Genomic DNA, 23,861 nt, shown 5'->3' with positions numbered 1-23,861 from the left:
GATTTCCATGCTGTTTGCTGGGCCTACTGCTTGAGCCAGATGGGCACCTGTCGCTTAATAGACAACAGGTATTTTTTGTGGGCTCTTGACTAATGATGCTTTTTTTACATGCCTGTTGAGTGGATGCAGCCATGCTATTGTGAGCTAACGATCTTAGTGCTCTGCTGTCCTTAAGGTTTTGTCTTCAGGTTGTACTGAAGCTCCATGAATGCTATTTTTACTTTTAAGGCCATGTTAGGGATAACTGCCATTCTAAGATGCACAGGGCCTTGTCTGGGGGTGCATGTAATGTGCTTGTGCGAGGGCTGCTCTGAAAGTAATGTCTCCTGTTTTATTACGTCAGACCACAAGGTCAGAGGCAGATGGTGGTGGTATGGCAGCAGAGGTTGAACCTTCCATTGCTTTTTGTTGCCACGTGACAGAGGGCAGCCTGACAAAGCGGTGTCTGACATGGAAGTGGACACTGAAGCAAATATGAGAATGAATTTCCTCCCTGTGGGAAAAAAAATGGCACCACTAACATTCATTGATGCTGGCTGAGGGTTCCTGAAGACCAACAAGTGGCTCCTATTTAGGAGGCATTACTTTCAGAGCAAGCTGTGTGTATTAACACACTAACATTCCCATCCCACCATACATTTCCAATTCACGATTAGCCCCGAGCCAGGGATCGCCTGCCCTGTCTTAAATATTTCACCATGGCTTCTCACACACCAGGATCCCTCTAATTAAAGAGTAGCAGCTCTGGAAAGGTGCTTGTGCAACAGGGGGCTGAATCGGCTGCTTTTTCCCTAGGGGCATCAGCTAATGACAAAGCTCAGGCCCCGAGCATCCTGCTGCCCCGTCCTTCCAGGGCGGCTGAAGGGAGATGTCCGCCTCCCGCCCCGCTGCAGGCCACGGCCTTTCCCTTAGCAGAGGCCTGGCTCTCGCTGCCGAGCGTTCCCCGCCAGCGCGGCGTCAGCGCCCTCTGTCGGCCACGCTGCATCACGGCACGCCTTGACGGACGGCCTCGTACCTCAGTTATAGCGTACGAGGCGGGTGAGGCGCCCGCTCCGCTACTCGAGAGTGTACGGCCGCCGCGCACCGGACGCGACGTCAGCGCGGTGTGCGCCGCTACACGGCACAGCTCGGCCGGGCGGGGCGGGGCGGCGCCGGGCGGTCCTCGCGCCGTCAGCTGAGGGGCGCCGCGCCAACATGGCGGCGGAGATCCACTCGCGGCCGCAGAGCAGCCGGCCCGTGCTGCTCAGTAAGGTGGAGGGGCACCAGGACGTGGTGAGCGCCGCGCTCCTCATCCCCAAGGAGGACGGCGTTATTACGGCCAGCGAGGACAGGTAGGGAGCGGCCCGGAGCGCTCGGGCCCCGCGCGGGGCAGCGGGAGGCCGGGACTTGCTTCGTCGGACGGGCGGAGGCTGAGGGAAGGGGTGGCCCCCGGCCGGGGCTGCGCTCGAATACCGATCTGGAGGCGAGCGGCCCTGACTCCTCGCCCGCAGCTGTCAAGAAATCACCGCAACTGCGCTCTGCCGCCCTGCGAGGAGCCCTCGGGGTGCGGCGGCCCCGGGGCTGGAGTTTGTAACGGCGTTAAGTAGTTACTGAGACCCAGCCGAGGCGGGAGGGAGGGAGCAGGTAGCGCCGAGGGTGGCTGTGCCGGCCTGCAGCGCCGTGCTGAGAGCGGGGGGTGCCCACCTGCGCTGCGGGGAGTGAGTGTGAGCCGGCCCGGCGGTGCGAGAGGCCTGGGGAGCGCCCCTGTCCGAAACGATTTAGCGCTCAGGTAACCTTACTGTGTTAGCATCTGAATTTGTGTGAAGCTGCCATAGTGCTTATTGAAACCGATTATCGGCGCTTCTGAGGAATCTGAGTGCGGCTCTATCTCCACATCTCTGAAGAGGTGGTGAGAACGTATTGTGCAGTTGGCATGCTTGGAATTACTTGCTCACAGGTGCCAGCTGAGGTTTCTGGAAAGCAAGCACTTAGAAGTAGTTTAATTTGGCAAAAGACAGACATAACAAGTAGCTTCTGGTTTTGATTTCTGTTTATCATGTATTGGAAAACAGATCTTAAAGGGATAATTGCATTTCTTCCCCTCTGCCTTTGCATGTTTCATTCTTAAATGAGCTATCAATCACTGGGAGTGGAGTAAGAGCTCGTGACTGCATGCTAAAAGCCCATAAGTTTGGGATAACTCAAGCCAAAGTTGTCCTTACTTCATCTAAAGGCTATTTGAGAGTAGTTTTCTGATGTACTTGGAGTCAGGCTTCTGTTCCCAAAGAATATTATTTCTCACGCTGGGTGCCTGTTGTGATAGGCCTTCAAAGATGTGCTCTGCAGTGGGAACTCCTGGTCCTAAGGGAATACCAGTGTGAGGGTTATACCACCATCTTCTTGGTCTTCTTTTCCAAGCTTCATGGGTGCTGGAAGCACTCGGCACAGCATTAGCGGGATCTGAGGATTAAAGGCATAAGTGCTTCTCTAACTGCCTTCTCGGAGATTGATTCTGCAACTTAGTAGGGCTTCGTAGGGTTCCAAATGCAATTTTCAGCCGTGTAAAGAGGTAAACAGCTTTCTGCGCTCAGTAATCTCTATGTAAATTCATCAGGATTTAAATTCTGACCCTCTGAAGCAACAGTACACATTGCTGTGGCTCAACAAGAGGCAGTCATTGCACCTCATTTGCAGCAAGCAGAGATGTTTGCATGCATTGAGTGGTTCTGGGTTTGATCACTGCCCTTCCCACAGGAAAAAACAACCCCAAACTGTCTGTAATCTGTCTTAGACAGTAGGTTTGGGATGAGACCGAGCAGTTTCTTCTTTATTCAACCTGTATGTGCATGGTGTAGTTGGCTTTTGAGGGGCAGTATGGGTTGAATCTTAACATGTTTGCATTGAGTTTGATTTGGTGGGCTCCACGAGGAGAAGATAAGGAAGTAGCAATTCTGAAGGGTTCACTTCTGCATTAACCCTGAAAAGCAATTGTGTGGTACAGGCTGGCAGAGGCCTGTAGCAGACAGTGCTGCTGCTTAACCTTCGAGATATAATGCTGAAGGTTAGCAGACTGCATGCTTAGATTACGTTGGTAAGGGCTGAGAATGCAGCTGCATCTTTATCTGGGCATGTTTTGATACTGGTTACAGAGCTGGGCGAAGAGAAGAGAGGCTGCTGTCTGCCTTTGGTGTGTGTTAATTCCCCAGAGAAGCTTTGCACTTTGGAAGTTACATTCTTGTAGCCTGCCTTGCTGAGGGAGGTCGCTGAGATCTTTAAGCTTTCAGACGCTGCTGCTCTGTATTGCCTTCATCAGAGGTACCTCCCACAGTACATCAAAGCCTACTCACTCACCTATCTTTCACCTACAGTTTAACATGTTATCAAACTTTTTACTCTCCTGTTTGTTCCATAAAAACGGGGTGTAGGTGTTAATGCTGCAGAACAGAGGCTGCTGCTAGCAGAGAGCCAATACAGAGTTCAGGAAGCAAAGAGCTGGAACATACAACCCATTGAGCTGTATACCAAAACAGCAGGGCCCAAGTACTTCTGATTAAACCTTAATAGGCTAAGACTGGCAAGCATTTCAGAATAACCAGTCACAGGAATGTGTTTACAAGTTAGGTAGTGAGGAAAACACCCTCCATGGACATTGTGGATTATCATCAATAGAAGTGTGGGAGTTCGTTCTATTTCAAGTGATGTTTTCTATGTTAAGAAATAATGGTTCTATTTTTATTCGAGGATACAAAATACCGTAGCAGGTCTGTGAATACCAATAAAAATCTAGTAAGCTCTGAAGCCCAAAAGGAGGCAGAGATACCTGCAGGATTATCTGTGTTTTCAGTCGGGGAACTCACCGTCTGTGAAGCTTTCTCAGAAGGTTCCTGGTAAGGACAATTACCTCAATGCTGCAGGCATCTTGCCTGCTCCCAGGCTACATCTGGAGCTGCTTGCAGCACATCGCTCAGCCTACTGTAGGCATGGTTGCTGCTCACAGCTGGCTTGGTGTAGCTTCTTAGGTTTGAGAAGGAGCGTGGGCTGCATGGCTCTGTGATGGTCAGATCTCTGTGCTTGACCTTCACGCATGTCCTTGTTCTCAGCAAACAAATGGCAGGATACATGTTTCCCAGCTGTAGCTGGGGATGCTGAGGGACAATAAGGTAGGGTAGGGACCTCTGACTGCAGCAAGGTGAAGGTTCTGTATTAATAGCAATCCAGCAGGCACTGTAGAAATTCTAGCATCCCTGAGTACTGGTGCTCTGTGACAGTCAGCAGCTGCCGTTGGATTGGAATTGCTGCTTAGATTGCAGTGTTCGTTTTTCTAGTTGTGGGATTTGAATGTTTGTCAAAACTAATGCTTTAATGAGCAGAAATCGACAGAAAGCATCAGCTGCCTGGTGTGTCCTTGAACTAGCATTGTACTGTGGTTATACCAACTTTCTTGTGCTGTTTTGGGAACAGTCAATAGCAGTCTACCTACCTTTACTTTCTTTTGACTGCCAGAAAAATGCAGTCTTCTGTTCCTGCCAGAAAACCAACTGTTAGTGATTGATCTCAGGTAGGAAGGCAGTTGTTAGTGGTGTGAACGCGTTTGGAAGATGGGACTGCTGTAGTGGCATGGAAACCTGTAGAGCTGTTTGTACTGGAACAAGCTGGGATTTGCCTGCTGATCTTCCATCACGTTGTTTTCCCTGTCATGTGCACTTGGCTTCAGAGGGCTGCAGGTGCTGCATGAGCCACAAATGCTGTAGGAATGCTGAAGGATTTTCTTCTCCCTGTCCAACCCCCAGAGTTTTTCTCCATCGCTATCTGGTGCTTACTTGTTCTGATAATGAAGCACCGGGAAACAAAGAAAATCAATAGAAGTTGGTAAGGTCATATTCAGTGTTGCTTCAAGATAGTTTTGTGTTTTGCATTACTATGAAGCACTGTGGTTCTCATGTTAAAACAGTTTCATGGTAAGAGACTGTGGAAGTGGTATTACTGGAGAACTTGCTTAGTTCTTTGAGCTAGAGCTGGTATTTCACACACAAATTCTCTCCAGGAAGAGGAGACAGGCCCTAGCTATGGGGCTGTAGGAGAGAGAGCTGAGAAGCGGGATCTTGACATGGGCTGTTAGTGAGCTGCTGTGAGGCAATCTCTTCAGATTTTGCTGAGAGCTTTATGTAATTAGATAGAAAGCTGTCTAACTGCTTATCTTGGCAAGCATGAATTTAGTGAAGTCTAAAATCTTACTTGAACTGAAGTAAGAAGCTTTCAGAAGTTAATTTTGCTTGCTTTGGCAAATGTTTGCATAGACTGTCAACTTTAGGAAGCAACTGTATTGTTAATGATGACTGTGGAAATTATGCTTCTCAGAAATTTGTTTAGAAAAAGCATATCCTTGCTTCCTTCTTGTGAATTCCCAGTCCAGTGCAGTTGATCACAATACTGGGAGGAAACAAAGCTTACTGTGGAAAAATCAACAGCGCATTATGTCAATTGCTATAGTAACTCTTAGTCTGTTTAGTCTGTTTACAGCAAAAATAATTACTTGATTTTGGCTAGAAGTGATAGGGTTGAATTAGTTTGGGGGTAAGCTACCATCTGAGATGTTCCCAGCAGTTTAGTTTGAATATGGTAGAGCTGTTCAACTGCTTGAGAAAGCCTCTGCTACAGTTGGCATTGGCATCCTAAGGCTGGTGTGGGTGCATGTTGCTGGGAAGTGGTGACTGAAGTGCTAGCTTGTTGACCATGAGGTAAATCCATACCATGAGAGTATGAATTAGAGTAAGGAGGAAGTGATAGTTTTTGAGAGACAATCTTAATGCAGAGTATTAAATGAACTGGAGTAATATGCATTTGCCACTGAAGCTGGTGGAAAAATGTATTTACAAAAGCTGAAAATCTTAATTGTTTTGAGGCAGTGTGTACTCAGCTTCATTTTTTAGAAGAGGGAGGTACCTGTACATTAAGAATGTAGGTATTATCTACTTTATTAGCCATTTTTTAAAGTAAAGCTCTTATAGGAATTAGGAAATTAGAGTGCTACCTTTGCATATTCAACCTGTTCTGAAAAGTTCTAGTCCTGATGCAAGATATTGTTGTCTTCTACACTCTTGTTGTTAAACTCTTACTAATGATCCGATGTGGTTTAGTAAATCCATCCCTGATTTGAAGTCTTTTGAGATGGTTTCCAGGTGCCTGTGTTTACAGATCACTTAGTCTTCCATTTAGGAATGAGGAAGTTGAATTTAAATAGTAACAAAGAAGACCCACAGCAGTTTAGAGAGGAAGTCTCAAGTAGACCTATAATAGCTTTAACACTGTCTACATGTGTGCTCTTGATTTCTTGATGTAAGTTCCCTTCAGGTGTGTCTGCTGTAGTGTTGTGTTTAATTGATGACAACTTTCTACTTCATGGCTGATTCTCTTGTATCTGATATTTAAGTAATAAACTGGTTCAGTTGGTGATGCACTTACAACTGTCTTCTTCTCGTCCTTCCCACAACACAGAACAATACGAGTATGGCTGAAGAGAGACAGTGGACAATACTGGCCCAGCATCTATCACACCATGTCATGTAAGTAAAATGTTGGAGATGGTAAGATGGCCAAGTGTAGCATACTTCTTTCTTCATGCACTGGATTCACTTGGTGAGCTTCAGTTTGGGAACCTTGCAACAACTCTCCCTCAGGCTTTAATTTGAAACTTTCAATTGAAACTTTAATTTGAAGCTGTGCTCTGTTATGAACCAGATCATTCACCAGATAAATTACTGTGAGGATCTGCTGCTGAATATGTCTCAAATGCTGGCAAATAGCTCATCAGCTGAATAGGTAAACTTTTCAAACTGTTAACTGAGAGAATATTTTCTGCTCCCCAAGGTATATATTTGTTATCACTTTTAAACATTTAGATAATTAAGTAATATTGAGTAGCTGCTTCAGATCTTGAGTGTCAGTACTAGGCATCACCTAGCATGAACATTTCACTATAGGCTCTTTAATGTAGAATTCCTGCCTAGTTACCTGTCATATATATAAAAAGAATACAACGATGAAGTAAATCATCAGTAAAATAAAAGATAGTATTTGGAATGACAATTTCTGAAGTAACTGGTATTCAAATATTAAATGAAGACCAAAGAGTTGGTCTCCCTGATGTTCCTTTTCAGCTGTAGACTGAGTAGCCTAGGATCTGGATTCAAAATGCCAGCTGTAATCTTGTTTTCCTGGTAGTTGGTCTGAACTACAGCAGTTGTTCCATTTGTCAGTTCTCAAAATAGACTGTTCAAATTGAGCTCTAAAAAGGTTTTTACAGAATAAACCATGTCTGTAGTAATCGATTTGTCCCTGATCAGTGCAGTGTTCCAGCCTGTCCTGTAGCTTTAAAACTCTAAATACACTTCAGGCAGTGTTTTCTGAGGATGTTAGAGGAGCTGGTATTGGTTTAGAACACTGTATTCTTCTTTAATTTTCAAGTTAAGCAACTTCAGTGGGCTTGCTCTTTTTTTGACAGCTCCGTGTTCGGCCATGGCTTATCATCATGACAGCAGGCGAATATTTGTAGGCCAGGATAATGGAGCCATCATGGTAAGTTGCTTGACTTTTTTTTTGTATGTGGATAAGAATTGCTTAGATTGTCCGGGAGCATCAAGTGTTGCTGGCAGCTGATAATTTGTTTTCTTTCCCTTCTTTTTGCAATGCAGTTATTACTAAATGTCTGAACTCCTTGACAGTTCACCTGAGTAGCATATTGGAGGACAGCAAAGAAGGATTTTCCTGTCTAGATGTGAGCTAGCTAGCCTCAAGAAATCACTGAGGCATTAGTGTAGCAATGAGCCTGGATTATTATGCTTTGTAGGGAATTATTTCAAGGAATATATTAAGTTGGGTGAAGTGCCCTGGTTGTACACTAACAGGGATTGTGTTGCAGCTAGCTTGCATCTGTTCAGAAATATTGATCTCCCAGTGTCTAGCTGCATGTGTCTCTCTGAATTGGCTTGATGCAGGCCTTTTCATGATGTTGAAATTTCTATGTTAGTCCTGGAAGCCTGAGAGGCAGGGTTGGGTTCAATGCATTATCTCTTGCATGCATAGAGAAATGTCTGTCTTTCTCTTCTTCTAGAGAAGTAGTCTTTCTGCTTTGCTGTATGCCAGCTGTAATTTCACTTCTGCTCCTGGAGAGTGGGTACATACAGCAGAACAGAAAGCAAGTTTTTATTCTTCCCATCTTTCTTGGCAAAGGAGGGGAAGTCCCATGACTTTCAGATGTTTCAGTGGTTTCTCTTTGAAGATAAGGTCAAAATAATAAGTGTTCTATAAGGAGATGGGGTATTAAATGAATGTCAGAAATACAAATAGTTAACTATCACTAAGCTAAAAATTTAAACGTTCTGTATATTCCAATGGGTCAAATAGAGGATACTCTCACTTAAATTTACTTCTTGATTATGAAGTCTCAGATCTTTAAATCAAAAATACAGCGAGGTGGAGTTCTGTTTGTTCCTGATGGGGGCTAATGAGGTCTCATCTCCTCCTGTAGTATTTCCTCAGAAAATACGCCGTGGTAAAAATGCATGTTAGTATAATAACTGTAATTTGCAGCTGGCATATCAGTGTGCTGTGCTTCAGCCTGAGGAAGCTGCTGCTATGCAAATTCTGTTCTGTGAGGTTATTGCTCTTTTTTTTTTTGTACCACTCATTCCAATGTCACTTCAACATTTTTGCTAACGGTTCCACTTTGATTTTAGGAGTTTCATATTTCAGAGGACTTCAATAAGATGAACTTTGTGAAGACCTATCCAGGTAAACTATTAACCGGTGTCTATACTCGTGTGTATGAAGGAGGAGCTTCTAAAATGCTTGAGAAACTGGGCAGTGTCAGAGATTTATAAAGTTCAAATACTCTTCCAGTTGTCACTTAGTTGGGAGTAACTACCATAAGATAAACACTGTTATTGAGTAATCTTCAGTCAGCTGAGTCTGAATTGCAGTCATTACCAGAGCTCAATGCATCATTAGCTTGCACATGTAATGAACCGGATCTAACAAGTTCAGATGTTACTCTTGAAGTGTTGTAGCTGTACTGCATCAATGTGTAGGGTAAGAGCATTGATATTTACAAGTTCCATTCTGTATTTTCTGGGCTAGATTACTTCTAGATAAAGGTGAGAGTCTCTGCCTTCTCTGTCTTTTGGGAGAGCAGTAGGGGTAAAAAAGACCTTTTCTGGCATGTGGGAAATAGGGATTATTTTAGGGTTTATGAAGAGTATAGAAAGAAATCTAAAACATGATTGCTGGTTAAAATTGGAATAATAATGTAGAAGGCCTGTTGGAAACTCTTTAAGAGCTACAGCTGATGTAGTGGAACAAAGTACAGCATGTCTTATGACTCCCTGACACCAATAGAAGCAATGTTCTTGCTTACAAGAACAAGGCCTTGTTCTTAAAGCAACAAGACTCCCTTTATCCTAACGTAGATGACTTGTCAATTCATTTAATAGAATAGTTACATCTTAGAGGTCAGGAGAGAGTTCTTTCTAAAGCTCATGCAACTTCTTGCTTAGTGGTAGCATTCTAAGCAAAAACAGTGGGATTTGATTGTTATCATGGGTACCAGTTTGAATGCAATGGATTAGACTTTCAGGTGCTTAAAATAATGAGTCTGAGTATAGATCCCCTGGGATAAGCTAAGAGGCACTTAAAACATTTAAGCTTTTTAGATGTACTACATTATTCCCTATGAGTCCTTGCTTCCTAACTAGAGCTGGGGGTTTACCTGCTACTTAATCAGAGCATCTCAGGTATCTGGGCTGAACTCAACTCTTCCCTCTGTAGGAGAAAGGCTTAAGTTAGCTGACTGGCATGTTTGATTCACTTAAGCTATTCATAAGGCATATACCAAACAGGACAATTCTAGCCTTATAAATTAGCCTATAGGCAGTTATTATGTGGTGGTATAACATTGCTCAGATATCATCTTTGACCTCTGTCTGTCTGCAAAGAACATGTCAATTTCTAGGAAAAACTAGCCAGAATCTTTTTTTTCTCACAGCTCATCAGAACCGAGTGTCTGCTATTACCTTCTGCCTGACATCAGAGTGGGTTATCAGCACTGGTCATGACAAGTGCGTCAGCTGGATGTGTACCAGGAGTGGGAGCATGCTGGGGAGACATTACTTCACCTCGTGGGCTTCATGTCTACAGTATCCTCTGTAAACAATTGGTGCCCAGAAACTGGAAAAGTATTCTGTTTAGCTCAATTTGTTCCTTCATTTTTTATCTAAAAAGCTGTTGTTGAAATCTCTTGCAAGTCTGCAAACCTTTATTTTATGTGATGTTAAATACCGCTGCTTTTGTTAGATTGTAGAGGGGATGCTGTGACCTTGAGTTGTAGAAACCTTAATGTGTACTAGTTCCTCATTTTGGGATGCTGGTCTGCAGAGTCTTGTGAAAATGACTGGTAACTGTCTCTGCAGCTTGGCCTGTGCTCTTTCTAGTCAAGTCACTTAGGACACCAATGCACACTAGCATCTGTTGAACAATCTCTAACCTACGAGTCAGATTGAGACTTTATTCATTACTAGTGGTAATTTGTCTGTGCAGTTTGCATTTCTGCAAATTGCTTTTAACTACAATGTTTGTATCTTAAGAATGCTTACTGTCTTTTCAGCTGTAAGTACTTCAGGGTATTCTTTATGTAAAAGACATACAAACCAATAGTTCATGTGTGAGAATTTCTGAACATAGGTTTAAATCCCATAAATCCTGAAACTGTTTTTATCAGTTGTTAATGGTAGTAGTTTAGATGTGGCTCTCCAGTGACTGGAGGTACTGGCTGATGTATGAGGATTAATGGCAGTGAAGTTGCAGAACTGACTTGATTCAAAGCATGAAAGAGACCAATGCATCTCTTAAAAAACAAAGAACAAAAACCCTCTAGAATTACTATATACTGTGTGGTACTGAGAAACTAGGAGGAAGGCTAGCTGCTTGACTGCCAGTAGCTTGTCTTGCATTGTGGGGTTTCATCTGTGCGGAGCCTGCCTTACTGACTGAAGAGCTGACAAAGCTGTATTGTTGTTTTGCTCCTTGTTGCTGTCTTTGTTCCAGAAGTCTGGGCTTTATGTCCAGCGAACACACTGCTCACCTTGGCCAAGTGTAACACAGAATTGGGTTAATGCTGGTGTGCCATATTATGTGACTAGCTCACATAACAGTCTGATGCTTCAGAACCTCACTGAATGCCGTGGATTTTCTGGTTAAAACTTCTTTAAATACTGGAGCAGTTTATTTTGAAGAGAAAAGCATATGACTTTTTCTATCAAGTTCAAAGTGAATTTTCACTGAAGACTGTGGCATTTGTATTTTCAAATGCATTCAAATTGATCAGGCCTTTGACTTCAGTTTGGAAGAACTGGCTTTCTGATGTGTATGCTAGTTGCTTGATATCAGGAGAATCCTTAGTATTCATTTATTAATGATCCTATATGTAAGCTTCTGAAGAACACAGCAGAGTGCCTCATCTTTACCGGATTAACAGGGATTGTGCTAGCACAAACTTCCAAGATGAGGAAAGGATCACATGTTTGGGAACTTAATGGATTTGTTGAAAGTGACTCTTTTCTCTCAAGATTTCTGCAGGCTTAAGAGATTTCAGAGTGCTGTTAGGTTGCAAAATCTCTGTTTTTTTGCTTGTGGTGGACTTCTTTGTACTTCTTAAAATTAGTATTTTCTGTTGTGGAGAATAGGCTACATTGCTAGCAGCTGCTTGTGGGTTTTTCTCTGTGTGTGGCTCCAAAAGGACACATGAGTTAATATACCACTCTTGGGTTATGGGGTGTCACATGTATGGGATTTTTCTTAGTTCTTATTTCCTGAATAGCATACATCTCCTAGATGTGGAAAATGGTCTGATTCCATCCAGCTTCCCCTCTACTTCAGTTTTAGGGGACATTAGTTGTGTAGTAAGAAGAATGGAATATCTGAAAATTGTTGTAGTGCAAAACATATGACCTTGTTAATAGATTCTATTAGGACCTGCTGTGGCTTTTGTGACAGCGTTTCATGGCAGAACCCCTTCTGAAACACTATTCAGTCTTCAGTTGTTCAAGGACCTGCATCAGGAAGCTTGAAAGCGGAGAGAGAGAACACAAATTAGATGATCTCTTGTTCTAATTAGTTAGAACTATGGGAATATGCTTCTACTTGTAAGGTAAACTAGCTGTGGATGGTCAACATTCTTGAATTTAGTTTTTCTGTTCTGGTGGTGTAAGAATTTATAAGGGCAATTAGTAGATCTGAATCTGAATAGCACCCAGTGACCAATTGAATAATTCTGCTGGGAGCTCTGTAATACAACAAGTAGTCTAAGGCATCTCTTCTGGAAGATCACAAGTATGTTTTGTAAATATGTGCTAGAAATGGTTTAAATGATGGGATGGATTACCTCATGGCTTCTCCAATGGCTTGTATCTGTTGTTTTCCATGCTGTCGTACTTGCTTATGTATGGAAGGGTGGGAAGAGAGAAATGAAAAGTATTAAGCTAATACAGCTTCCAGCCCTCCTAGAAGTAGTTATGTAAAGGTTTATCTGGCATACTAAGATGTTCTTTTCCAGTTTGTTCTGACTTTGTAGCTGATATGTAAGTTCTGTGTTTCAATCTCTTAAAATACTTCTAAGAACAAATGAAGTTTCTCCTTGATTGGTGTTCAGATATGATTATGAAACTCGATACGCATTTGTTGGTGATTATTCTGGACAGATCACTCTCCTGAAGCTTGAGCAGAACACATGCTCGATTATCACAACACTCAAAGGGCATGAAGGTAAAGTAACTTTTCTCATGATACCAGTTGACCCAGGTTATAATGCTTTATTGTAAACCAGGATGAGACATTTGGTTGGATATGCAGCTCCTAAAGATACATTCTGCATAAACAAATAGTACAGCATAGCACTCAGAAAATTTTCAAAGCTGCACAAGTTAGCTACTTCTTAAAGAACAGATGCATCCTTGCTGTAGGGAAATCTTAATCCTGTGTACACTTTGAAGTTCTTTTATTGTAGATGAGAAAATAAACTTGCATTCAGTTAAGTGCAAGTTATCCACTAGATGGCCACCTTTAAAAACTTTAGTCACCTTAACGCTGCAGAGAAAGAACTAGAATGTATTGCTTTTTCTTTTTTTTCTTTCCTTTTTTCCCCCTGCAGTTCTATTGTTAATATAATATTTAAAAGTAGCTTGAGCAAGCCCAAATCTAGATACTAAAAAGCTGTTTAATTCTCTCCAGCGAGGTCCCTCCTGCTCTGGTCATTCAGTTATGAGATTTTAGTTTGTGATTTCCTATGTTCAGCAGAAACTATGCAAAAGATTTTGAGAGCCTTCTAGAATCAAAGACAAATGTCTCATCTTATGTAGTATAGCTGTAGCCCTTATCAGATGAAGAGCATGAAGAACCAAGTAGTCTGTAACATGATATGAAGCCATCATCTGTAGTAATGATTAAGGCAAGAATGCAGACTTATGGAAGGAACATATAATTTACTGATGTGCTGAGGGAAATGAGACAGTAACTAGAAGGACAACTTTCAGTATTTTCTGACTGATTTGCATTTGAAAAGGATTAAATTTACATTGTCGTGAGTATCTGGCCCATTGGAAAAGACTCTTTTCTAATAGCTTTAAGTATAGAGTAGACTTTGCTTAAGCTGGGTAGATTCCTGCTTTGCAGGAGGCTGTGAAATGACAAGGTTGGCTTTGAGTAGGAAAGGCAAATTGGAATTTTTCAAATGATAAAGGCATCTTCTGCTTTCAGGCAGTTTCAGATTGCTTCAGTTAAGTGCAAAATAATCCTCCTGGCTCTGCTTTACCTCATCTGTATGTTTTACAGAAGTCGGAATTCAAATGCATCTCCTTGATAGATGGGATTGTTAGTCTGGAAGCAGCATGTCTGGTTGTCTGTAATGCATATTCTATCTGTTGAGTTGCATTGAGCTTCCAAGCGCTGTCTGCCTGACTGCAGGGCAGACAACTTTGGCTTATACATAAATTACTTAAGAGTACTGCAGTCCTCAAAACTAAGAACTGATCTAGTATAAAAGCTGGTTAAACTAGAGAGACAAAAACAGGTTTTTCATACATTGGCGTAATTTGAGCTCTTCCATTTTTTTTCCCCTTCTTAAAGCAAAACAGGTTGTGTAGCCTATTTCCTGTGTGTCTGTGTAATATCCCCTAGTCATGGTAACTCTACACCTGAATGGCAGCTAGTTCTCTGAATAATCTGTGCGTGCTAGACTTCAGAGGTCTTACTTTGACTTGTTTCCCTTCCAGTGCTGGCTTTAACTGTGAGTTTGTAAGCAAGCACTGTTTACTTTGCTGTTTAAATGGCTTTAGAGCTTATCCCTCAAAAGTCAACTTCCAGAATTCTCTGTACTTAATAGGCCACACTGTGTAGTGCTGAAAATAACATTTAAATTGCCTTGTACGGAACAGGTGGTCACTGTTCTCTGAGATAACTACTCCCAAATGGGTCAGTCAGAAAACGATAATAGTCCTAAGAATGACAAGACAGATCTCTTGCTCCGGAGAGCTGAAAGGAAATGTTTTGGGCTGTAATTACTTCTCATCTTGCTTTCAGACTAACAAGACTTGATAACAACTGAGCAATGGAAGGGTGCTTTAGTTAAAGGGAAGGATGTCTATAAGAGGGGAAAATATGTTCCTGCAGCCACAAAAGCGTAGGTGTCACGAGTGACAAAATGACTGCTTCAGTCTCCTATCATATTGCCATGCATATCGAATTTAGTTTGTCTCATACTGCTGGATGACTGAATTCTTCATCTGAATAAGGAGTGGCACAGTCAAGTTGGGCCTTCTGAAAGTCATTTTGTAGTTCAGTGCACAGTGTCCAAATTTGCTGACAGACACCAAATTAAGTGGTCACTTAGTTTCTTATCCTAACTATTTTCATGATAAAAATAGTTATGTAATGGGCTCGGTTTGCCTGTGAATACCGTGCGCTGAGTCTGTAACCGCTGGCTGAACACCTTACTGTATTCTGGATACTAGTTTCTGCTTGGAAAGCTTTAACACTTTTCACCTTTCAGAGATCACATAATAACCTGCCAGCTCTTAAAACTGTGCAGACAAATATAAGTGGCAGAAAACTGGTAACTATCAAACTTTCTGAAATATATTTTGCTTTTAACATTCTCCTTCAGAATGGTTTTGTTCTGTCACCAGTCTTTGCCTCTCTAGCAAGATTACATCTTGTAGTTGCATGCTGTCCTTTGCCTTAAGGCTTTTAATATTTGCTATTGTAGTAGGGGAATATGTCAGTTTTCATTTTAACAGCACTTATTCCCTTAGACCTAACTTCAGAATGTTCTTTCATAGGAAGTATTACTTCCCTGTGGTGGGATCCTGTTCAACGACTGCTCTTCTCGGGTGCCTCTGATCACAGCATTATCATGTGGGATATTGGTGGAAGGAAAGGGAGAACGTTGCTGCTCCAGGGCCATCAGTATGTAATGGTGTCTTGTCTTTTCTGAATGTTCTGTAACAAACACAGAGTCCTAGGAAGACTAAATAGCATGGCAAAATGTTTAAGTCTTTATGAATAACAAAGAGAACTTTTTGCATAACTGAAGACATCTGAGGGAAAGAAGGATAATTAGTATTAGGAAAGTGCTTACTAATAACATTTTTTTGGTCACACTTGGTGCTTTTAAACCATGGATAATGAGAACGTGACATAAGAGTAGTCTTCACTCACATTGCTTGAACTTTATGTAAAAGTTACATGCTTCTGTACTGTAAACGCTTAACTGCATTACTTGTGAGGATCTGTGAGGTGAGAAACTAAATTATTGGAGTGCGTTTCTAGATTTCATGAAAGCATGTTACATCTCCACTGTTCTGTGGATTATGTAGTTGTCTGTATTTATAGAGAGACAACACTAGGGCCTTAATTCAATCTGACTGGCAGTTCACCACTGAAAATACATTCTACTTAGAAACACAGTGGTTATAGAGAGCTTGTTTATGTTAAAGATGTATTTGGATGGTCCATATTCTCCTTTTGTGTAATTTGTAGATGCCTCCATCCTCCTTTCATCGAGACTCTAGGCCTTAGTCCTAGAACTGTTGTTAAATCTCGAGGATTTAGTTTTATGACTAAAGATCTAATAATAGACTATTGGTTACAAAAGTGTAGCTGGCATCAGTGACTGGAGGTCTTACTGCTGCATCATGTATCCTGGTGAAGCCTAATAACACTATTAGTTTCTCATCTAACATCTCACTTAGCATCAGACTTCATATTGAATGGGAAAGTAATTTCTGAAAAGCAGAATGGCTTTTCTTTTTTTAAATTAAACTTAGATGTTGCAAAACACTTTAATACTTTCTGAGATATTTGTTTAGTTTATTTGGATTGACTTTCACTTTGCCATTACACTGTTCAGGATTCAGCTGTCTGTGTTACTGCTCACTGCATGCTTTTCTTTGCAACTACAGACTTAGTGTGGTTTATTAGCAAAAGTAGAAGCTCCATTTGCTTTCTAGCTGCATCCTGAAACAATCATTTCTCTTGATTTTTCCAGTTGTCTCTGTTTTGGTAAGTGGTTCTTGCTAACACAGTTTGCACCTGCACTCTAAGGCAAATTGCACTCTGCTCACTGTCAGTGCTTTCTGCCGGCAAATGTTAATATGGAGCTGTACCTCTGGTATTCTGGTCAAGCCTGTAAGAACACTGTTCTAGTGAACATCCTGATGAGTAGTGCTTACGTGGTAGCATCAATTCACTCATTATAGCTCTATGTAGACTTAGCAGAAAGTGTATGGAAATCAGTTTTGGATTTCTAGGTGAGTTTACAATGATAAATCAGGCTTTTCTGGGAAACTAAGCTTGATTTAAATGCCTGTTGATAAATAACATGTGCTCTGTTTGCAGTGACAAGGTGCAGGCTATCTGTTACATTCAACTGACACGGCAGCTGGTATCTTGCTCAGCTGATGGAGGAATTGCAGTTTGGAACATGGATATCAGCCGAGAAGAGGTAAGATCACGCTCTAGGTGAAAGATATACTTTTGTTTTTCCTCTTTGGAGGCTGACATGGCTTTTCTTAATCTGTTACCCGTCTGTTTTCCTGGAAACCCTTTACAATATTTTCCCCTAGCATGGTGAAAGAATGGGGATACAATCAAGGCTGAAGGTCTACAAACTGGACATTTGGTATTAATAAATGTTTATGGTGAGATAGTGCAACTGTCAATGTTATTTTATTATTATCAATAATGAATGTAAGTGAACTAAGGATAGATCTTCATGGTTGTTCCAACTTTCCTGCTGTCAGGTTTCAGGGAGAGTTTCCTATTGGCTGCTGAATGTTGTATCTGGTATACATGCTTCAGTTCAAGTCTATGTGCTAGAAAAGTTCTTGACTCTCGTTCTATCCCTTAAAGTATCCGAGTGTGTTGAAATGTGTAGAAAGCCTTATTTTCATTTGGCATAAATCATTTATGTCAAGAATATTATGTGCTGCTAAGAGAAATGCTTCATGAAAATGTGGACAGGATGGAAAATGCATACATATGATTTCTTAATTATTTTAAACTGTGATCCTAAGGAAGCAATAAAATCGCTGCTTCAAGAATTTAATTCTGGAATTCCCTGTAGAGAGGAGCATGACTGCCTTGTAGCTGTTACAACTTAGATGATACAAGGCGCTGGAAATCATCAAGGCAGCCAAAGCTGCAGTCTTAGAATGTTTGAATTTATTTTTTTATCACATACAGTTTTGGGCTTAAAAAGTGTAGGAGGTGTGTAGCTCTTGGTGGCAAACTGTAGGACTTGAGATTCTGTTTGTATTTTGTACTAACTTCCTGTGTACTGTACCCAAGGTAATCTACTGTGTTAATATCCAGAGATGAGATGGCATTTTTCCAAGTAAAACTTCACTGTGTGTTCTTAAAACAAACTTCCTTGGCTGAGAATTCTGATTGCTTTCACGTCTTTTGTTTTATAGGCTCCTCAGTGGCTAGAAAGTGATTCCTGTCAGAAATGTGAACAACCTTTCTTCTGGAATATAAAGCAAATGTGGGACACAAAGACATTGGGGTTGAGACAGGTGAGATCACTCATTTGAGTGTTTAGCTGTACTTCAACACTTAAGCAAAAAGCAAACAGAAAATCACTAACACAATTAGATCTTCTGTACTGCTGGTATTTCTGCTGCTTTGAAGTGAGTGTTTATTGAGAACTCACAGCTGCTGGGTAATGCTAAGAAAATTTCTAATTCTATGAGAAGTGTTGCATCAAACTTATAGCACTGGGCAAAGAAGGCTGTGCTGGGAGTCCTCAGTTGGGTTTTTCTGAATTCTTCAATGCACTGGAGCTGTGGACAGATATTAAGTGTTGTATAAAGTAGCACACAATTCCCCATAACCGAGCAAACTGCAGCCTATCGTGTTTTGGAGTACCCAGTTCAATGAAGCAGTGGTGGCCCTTCTCTTACTGGACAATGGTGTGAAACATATCCAGATCGCTTTATATCTGGGGGGTCTAGACAGACAGTGAGGCACTCTTTTTCTGGCTTTCTTGGACTTGTTTTTCCTTGGTTGGCGGTCCAACCCTTTTTCCTCTGCTCTTATAAGATTGTGAAAGGAGAAGAGATGACCAGAGATAAGCCTATTGGTGTCAAGAAAGCCATTTAGAACTCCAGAGTGTTTGCTGTGAGCTTAAAAGAACTGAAGGCTTCCTTGCATGTTGTTAATCAACAAACATTTGAGAAAATGATCAAGTGGTCCAATGTAATGATTTTTTTGGTTTGTCTTTTGTTTTCTTCCATGAAGCATCACTGCAGAAAATGTGGGCAAGCAGTATGTGGCAAGTGCAGTACCAAACGGTCAAGTTACCCGATCATGGGATTTGAGTTCCAGGTCCGTGTCTGTGATTCCTGTTTTGAGTCAATCAAGGATGAAGAGTGAGTATTAAGGAGTAATAGTTTAAGTGATGCTGCTGATGTGCTGAAACTCTTGTGTTTGCTGTCTCTCTTCATGTAGTGTAATGCAAATATTCTAAGATGACTCTCTGCTAATAGTCTGCCTTTGCTTTGGGCACTCAAAGCAGTATAATGGCAGAGTTTCCTCAACTATCTTTGCAAGTGGATTTAGACCAGATATGATATTAAAGCACTTATATCCAGTTTATTCTTTTTCATGATCTCAGATCTAGGGTTGAAACAAATTCATCTCTAATTCTTTGTAGATGAGGGCTACTGATTGCACATAAAATTGCTGAGTGGTGGTTGATAATGCGTCACAGGTGCCAGACTGTGTATGCATCGGTTTATATATACTTAAAATTGTTTCTTCAGCGGTGTTTTTCACAGCCCAACATAATTTTCCTGTGCTAGCAAATTGGGTTAGACATCATCTACTGTCTCATTAGGCAGAGTTATGAAGGAGCACTCTTTATCTCGATACAAAAAAGATTTTTGAAAAGGAGATGCTGTACCCTACCTTACAGTAGTCAGCAGGTAAAAATGCAGTGAGGAAGCGTACCAATTACTTAGGTTATTTCCCACTTCTGCTCTAGCATTTTTAACAGTCAGGCAGGGAAGGTCAGGAATTGTCACACCTGTATAACTATACATGCAATGCTTTAACACGACTCACTGATTTAATTCTGTCCCCTTTAATGATGGCACTGCAGTTCTCTGGACTTAAAGATTTTTCTTGTAAGTTCATTTTCTGCTGCTGTAATGGTGTCATTAGACTTCATCTCATGGCTGAGTTTTGTTTGAACTGTTCTGTTGCAGCCGTACTTCCCTGGCAACCTTTCATGAAGGAAAGCACAACATTTCACACATGTCAATGGACATCTCCAGAGGACTAATGGTCACTTGTGGGAGTGATCGGATTGTGAAGGTATTCAATTCCCTCTTCCCTCCATTCACTAGAGAAAGTTAGTAGAGAACTAATGTTTGTATTTACATTTTTCTTTCCAACAACTGTTTTGTGTAGCAAGAATCAGGTCTGTTGCAGACTTTCCTTTATGCAACTGAATAAGGAAATTACTTGCAAGTCTACTGCATAGAGTCTAGCTGTCAGAAATGATTACTGTTGGTGTCTTCTGGACAAACAAAGCAGGTATCAGCAGTAGCAGAATCTGCCAGTGATCTTAAAGATGCAGACATGATAAAAAGTGCAGGCTCTGAGCTTCCTCACTTCTTGGAGCGTTGCCACTAAAAGCCCTTTTTATGAAACAGTGACTTGGAAATCAGACTGATGTAGAATCTTGTTACGTTTAAGTTATGCATCTTCCATGCTAGCCTGAACCGAAGACTGTTCCAGGCTGTCTGTTGTTTTCTAAGTATGTTTGTATCAAACTGCATAGCACGGTTTTTTTAGACCAGACCTCCAGAGAACTGCTAGAAGGTAGATTTTTCTGAGCCTGAAGTTTGGCAGTTGGTTTGTAAGGCTGGTGTACCTCCTCGTCCTCCTCAAATCTAGTTTAAACAGGTTTTACTACCTTGTGTGCAGAGAAATCTTTGTCTGCTTCTGTGCCTGTTAGAGAACTATCTTTTAGGTCTTTTTGTTGCTATATAATTCTCCACATTATTTTCTTCTAGATCTGGGACATGACGCCAGTAGTTGGTTGCAGCCTTGCAACTGGCTTCTCTTCACGTTGATCTAATACCTGACAGGTTTATGCACCTTATGTACAGCAATATGCACCCAATGAGTGGAATCCTTCTTAAGAATTTTACGGCAAACACTGGTTGCTTGATTCTTCTCCTGCTGCTGTTCCAGGATGGACAGTCACCTCTATAGAGCACAGCTTTTCTGTTGGGCTCACCAGGAATCTCCTTGGTGCGGAAGTGCAGTTTCACAACCTCTTGGACTAATGTAAAATGGCTTACCTGCAATATGACACCTTGATGAAAGGACCTGTTGTTACTTGATTTATATGTAGTGTTAACAATGTGCTATCTCTGCTGATATATCTTGTACAGATACTTTGTAGCTTAAACTTATCAGAGTAAAATGAGTATAGTACATTCAATTTGTTCAAGTAGTAAAGTAACTTATTCTCTCTTCCAAAAAGCAATTCTGTATAAATACTTTTGAGCAGTCTCTGTTTATACTGCCTCCAAAAGGTATGTTGGTTATTCCTATGGAAGGAGGAAATACTTCAAAGTGGCAGGTAGCTTCTTTCAGGTGAGGTAAGAGAACCTTTGAACATACAAGATTTCCTTTATTGACTTTCTTGTAGTGTTTGTCTTCAAATTCAGTCACCAGTGAAATCGCTTCTGTGGGACAACTGTTTAAGTAGTTGGTAACTCTTCAAACACTTCTAGGTTCTTAAATAGAGTTTTAGCGTAGCTAACAAACTTCTGTAGGTCTTACTAAAATGTGCAGCCCAGCTACTCTATTTTAAAGACAGGCCATTGGTATGAGCTGTATGTTTTGACAATTCTGTAATGCTGTTAGAATGGGAAGCTAAGTAAATCTGCCTTGTTAAATGTTATGGCTAAGAGAAAATGGCCAGCTAAGTCTTAGAGACTTTTTCCTGTGGAAAGGCTGATGTTTCTTATGTTTCTTTAATAGTAGGTAGCCTATCTGCTAAAACGCAGCATACATTTAAATACTGCCTTGGTGTTGCCTAAAACTGATAAATGCCAAGCCTTCCCAAAGCAGTAGTTACTGAGATACAGAACAGCTGCTGTTTTTTGCCCTGCACCCAAGTCTGTTAATTCTAACATCTGTACCAATCCTTCCCTATTTTAAAGCTGAGAAGTGTGAAGAGGAACTGGGAGGCTTTAAAAACAGTATTTGGCATATACAGGAAATAACTGAGAAGAGCAATAAATTGGTCTATCAGTTGTATGAATTTCCTACTTGTGAGTACTGAAAAGAGAACTACAAGAGCTCGGATCACATGCCAGAGTTCTAAGCTCAGAGCTATTTAGATTTCTCTGAAAACAGGTGCATATTTGTGAAGACAAAATGTGGGTAGGTCAGCTGGGTACGTAGTGTTGTACAAACTGTCAAAGGTAGCAGGCACTTTCTGGCAGAGGACTAGAAGGTTAGACTGACTTTAGTGCAGCAAAGATCAAGTGGTGCTATAAGTGTTAGTGAATTCAAGTCCTGGTTGTCTAACTTGATGCTGATAATCTGCATTGGACCATGCTATAGGCTAAAGTATATGGAGATCATGGTGTAAGTAATAAACCATGATTCTCTTCTGTTTTAAGCCAAAAAGCTGATAGTCTTCAAAAGGGCATTAGAATCCAGAATATGGTAGTTACTGTTATCTTGGATCTGGCTTTGTCTACCTTTCCCTGGCCCTTCTCCAGAAGTTTTGCTAGGAGTCATTTAATTTGCCAAGTGTGTTAAGCCAATGCAAAATGAACACATCTATCTTTTGTGTCAACCCCAAAAATTATCTTACTTTCAATTTAGGATTTAGCACTCGTCAAACTGATCTGATTCATCCCTTGATACATGCTGTACAGCTTACATTTTTTGGTATAGGTTTATTTCTTCTTATTGAGAGTAAATCAGCTTGTACTAGAAAAAATGCAGCTTTCTGCTGTGAAGGCCTTCACCCTTGTAAACCAGGAAGAAAGCTGAGTGTTTGAAGGGAGTGAATAAGCCCTGATTATGCTTTGCCATTCACTTTCAGACCTCTTCCTATTCGATTTTGGAAGAGAATGGGAGTCTTCTTCTTTGCGGGGTGTAAGGCAGAACACTGGTTACATGGATAGAGCTGTTTAAGATACTACCACGCTGTGGTAAGGAGGATCAAGGATTGCGTGTTAAGCTGGAAGCTTAGTGTAGATGTGGGATGAATAGGGTTTTTTGTTTTCTTTTTAAACCAAGCATTCTGAAACTCCTACACCAATTATACTGAAGTGTAATAACTCCTTTGCAGCCAGTGCTCTTGAGCTTCAGCTTTTTTAGTTCTGATTAGTCAACGTGTCCCAAATCAGCATGCACCTCCCTCCTGTTTTTTGAGCATACTTCCACTTCTTGACAACCACTTATCTTACATTAAGGTTTTGACAGTAAATAATATATTCTCTACTACATATTCTTAAACCTAAGGAATCTATTTTCTATAATTGATATACTTAAATATAGTGTTCAGATATAGCAAGACAGTTATGGCTGCTAAGTCATTAGTCATTTAAATATATTCTTGGTGTTAAACAAGTAATGCTTACAAACCACTAAAGAGATGGTGTTGTGGTTTATAAACAACTCATTTGAATACACATACTCTCTCATGAAACTGAACATAATTCCAACTATGTCAGCTCAATGCGCAATTACTGAGAAAGCTTGATTTGAAGCTTTACTAATATTACTTGTATAACCTCTTTGATTGGGAGCAGGGAAGGAGAGCAAAGGATATAAGTATGTGCTCAGTCTTTACTAGTTGTATTTCTGTACTCTGCATAGTTAAGCAATGCTAGATAAATCTGTCCCTCGCTCCTTCTTGTGTTTTTTAAAACTTTGATTACATGTACAATAAAATATTTCTTGATATTCACTTAGTCTATTTGGATGATCCATCTTTTCTTACATTGTATGAACGGACAACGCCTATTCTACACTGTCTCCTTCTTCAGACAGCCCACATTCAAATTCTAGGTTGGAGGGATGGCTTGTCAGATGTGCTGCACTGGACCTGAATGAGCCACAACGCTAGGCCCGTGATGAACCAGTGAGCCTAGAGACAAACAGCTGCTGAATGGTCCCAGCTAGGGGTGTACAGCTGTACTCCCTATCTGTGTCCTTGGCAGCTCGTATGGACCTTTTCTCTGGTTCATCTAGTTCTTCAGATGTATGCAAAGGTTCTTACAACACAGTACCAGAGGATC

General features: G+C 41.2%; 1 protein-coding gene across 1 annotated transcript; it reads left to right on the top strand.

The window, feature by feature from the left end:
• The first annotated feature begins 1,120 nt into the window (after window positions 1–1,120).
• On the top strand, window positions 1,121–23,530 carry WDFY1 (WD repeat and FYVE domain containing 1). Its single transcript, XM_072344678.1, has 12 exons — window positions 1,121–1,331; window positions 6,475–6,542; window positions 7,481–7,554; window positions 8,715–8,769; window positions 10,019–10,169; window positions 12,680–12,792; window positions 15,363–15,489; window positions 16,921–17,026; window positions 17,997–18,098; window positions 18,823–18,953; window positions 19,791–19,899; window positions 20,604–23,530. The coding sequence occupies exons 1-12, from the start codon at window positions 1,195–1,197 to the stop codon at window positions 20,661–20,663; spliced, it is 1,233 nt and encodes a 410-aa protein (XP_072200779.1). The 5' UTR covers window positions 1,121–1,194; the 3' UTR covers window positions 20,664–23,530.
• Window positions 23,531–23,861: the final 331 nt, after the last annotated feature.

The sequence above is a fragment of the Excalfactoria chinensis genome, chromosome 9 (genome assembly GCF_039878825.1).
Source record: "Excalfactoria chinensis isolate bCotChi1 chromosome 9, bCotChi1.hap2, whole genome shotgun sequence".
NCBI lineage: Eukaryota > Metazoa > Chordata > Aves > Galliformes > Phasianidae > Excalfactoria > Excalfactoria chinensis.
This window is presented reverse-complemented; position numbering and strand designations above follow the sequence as displayed.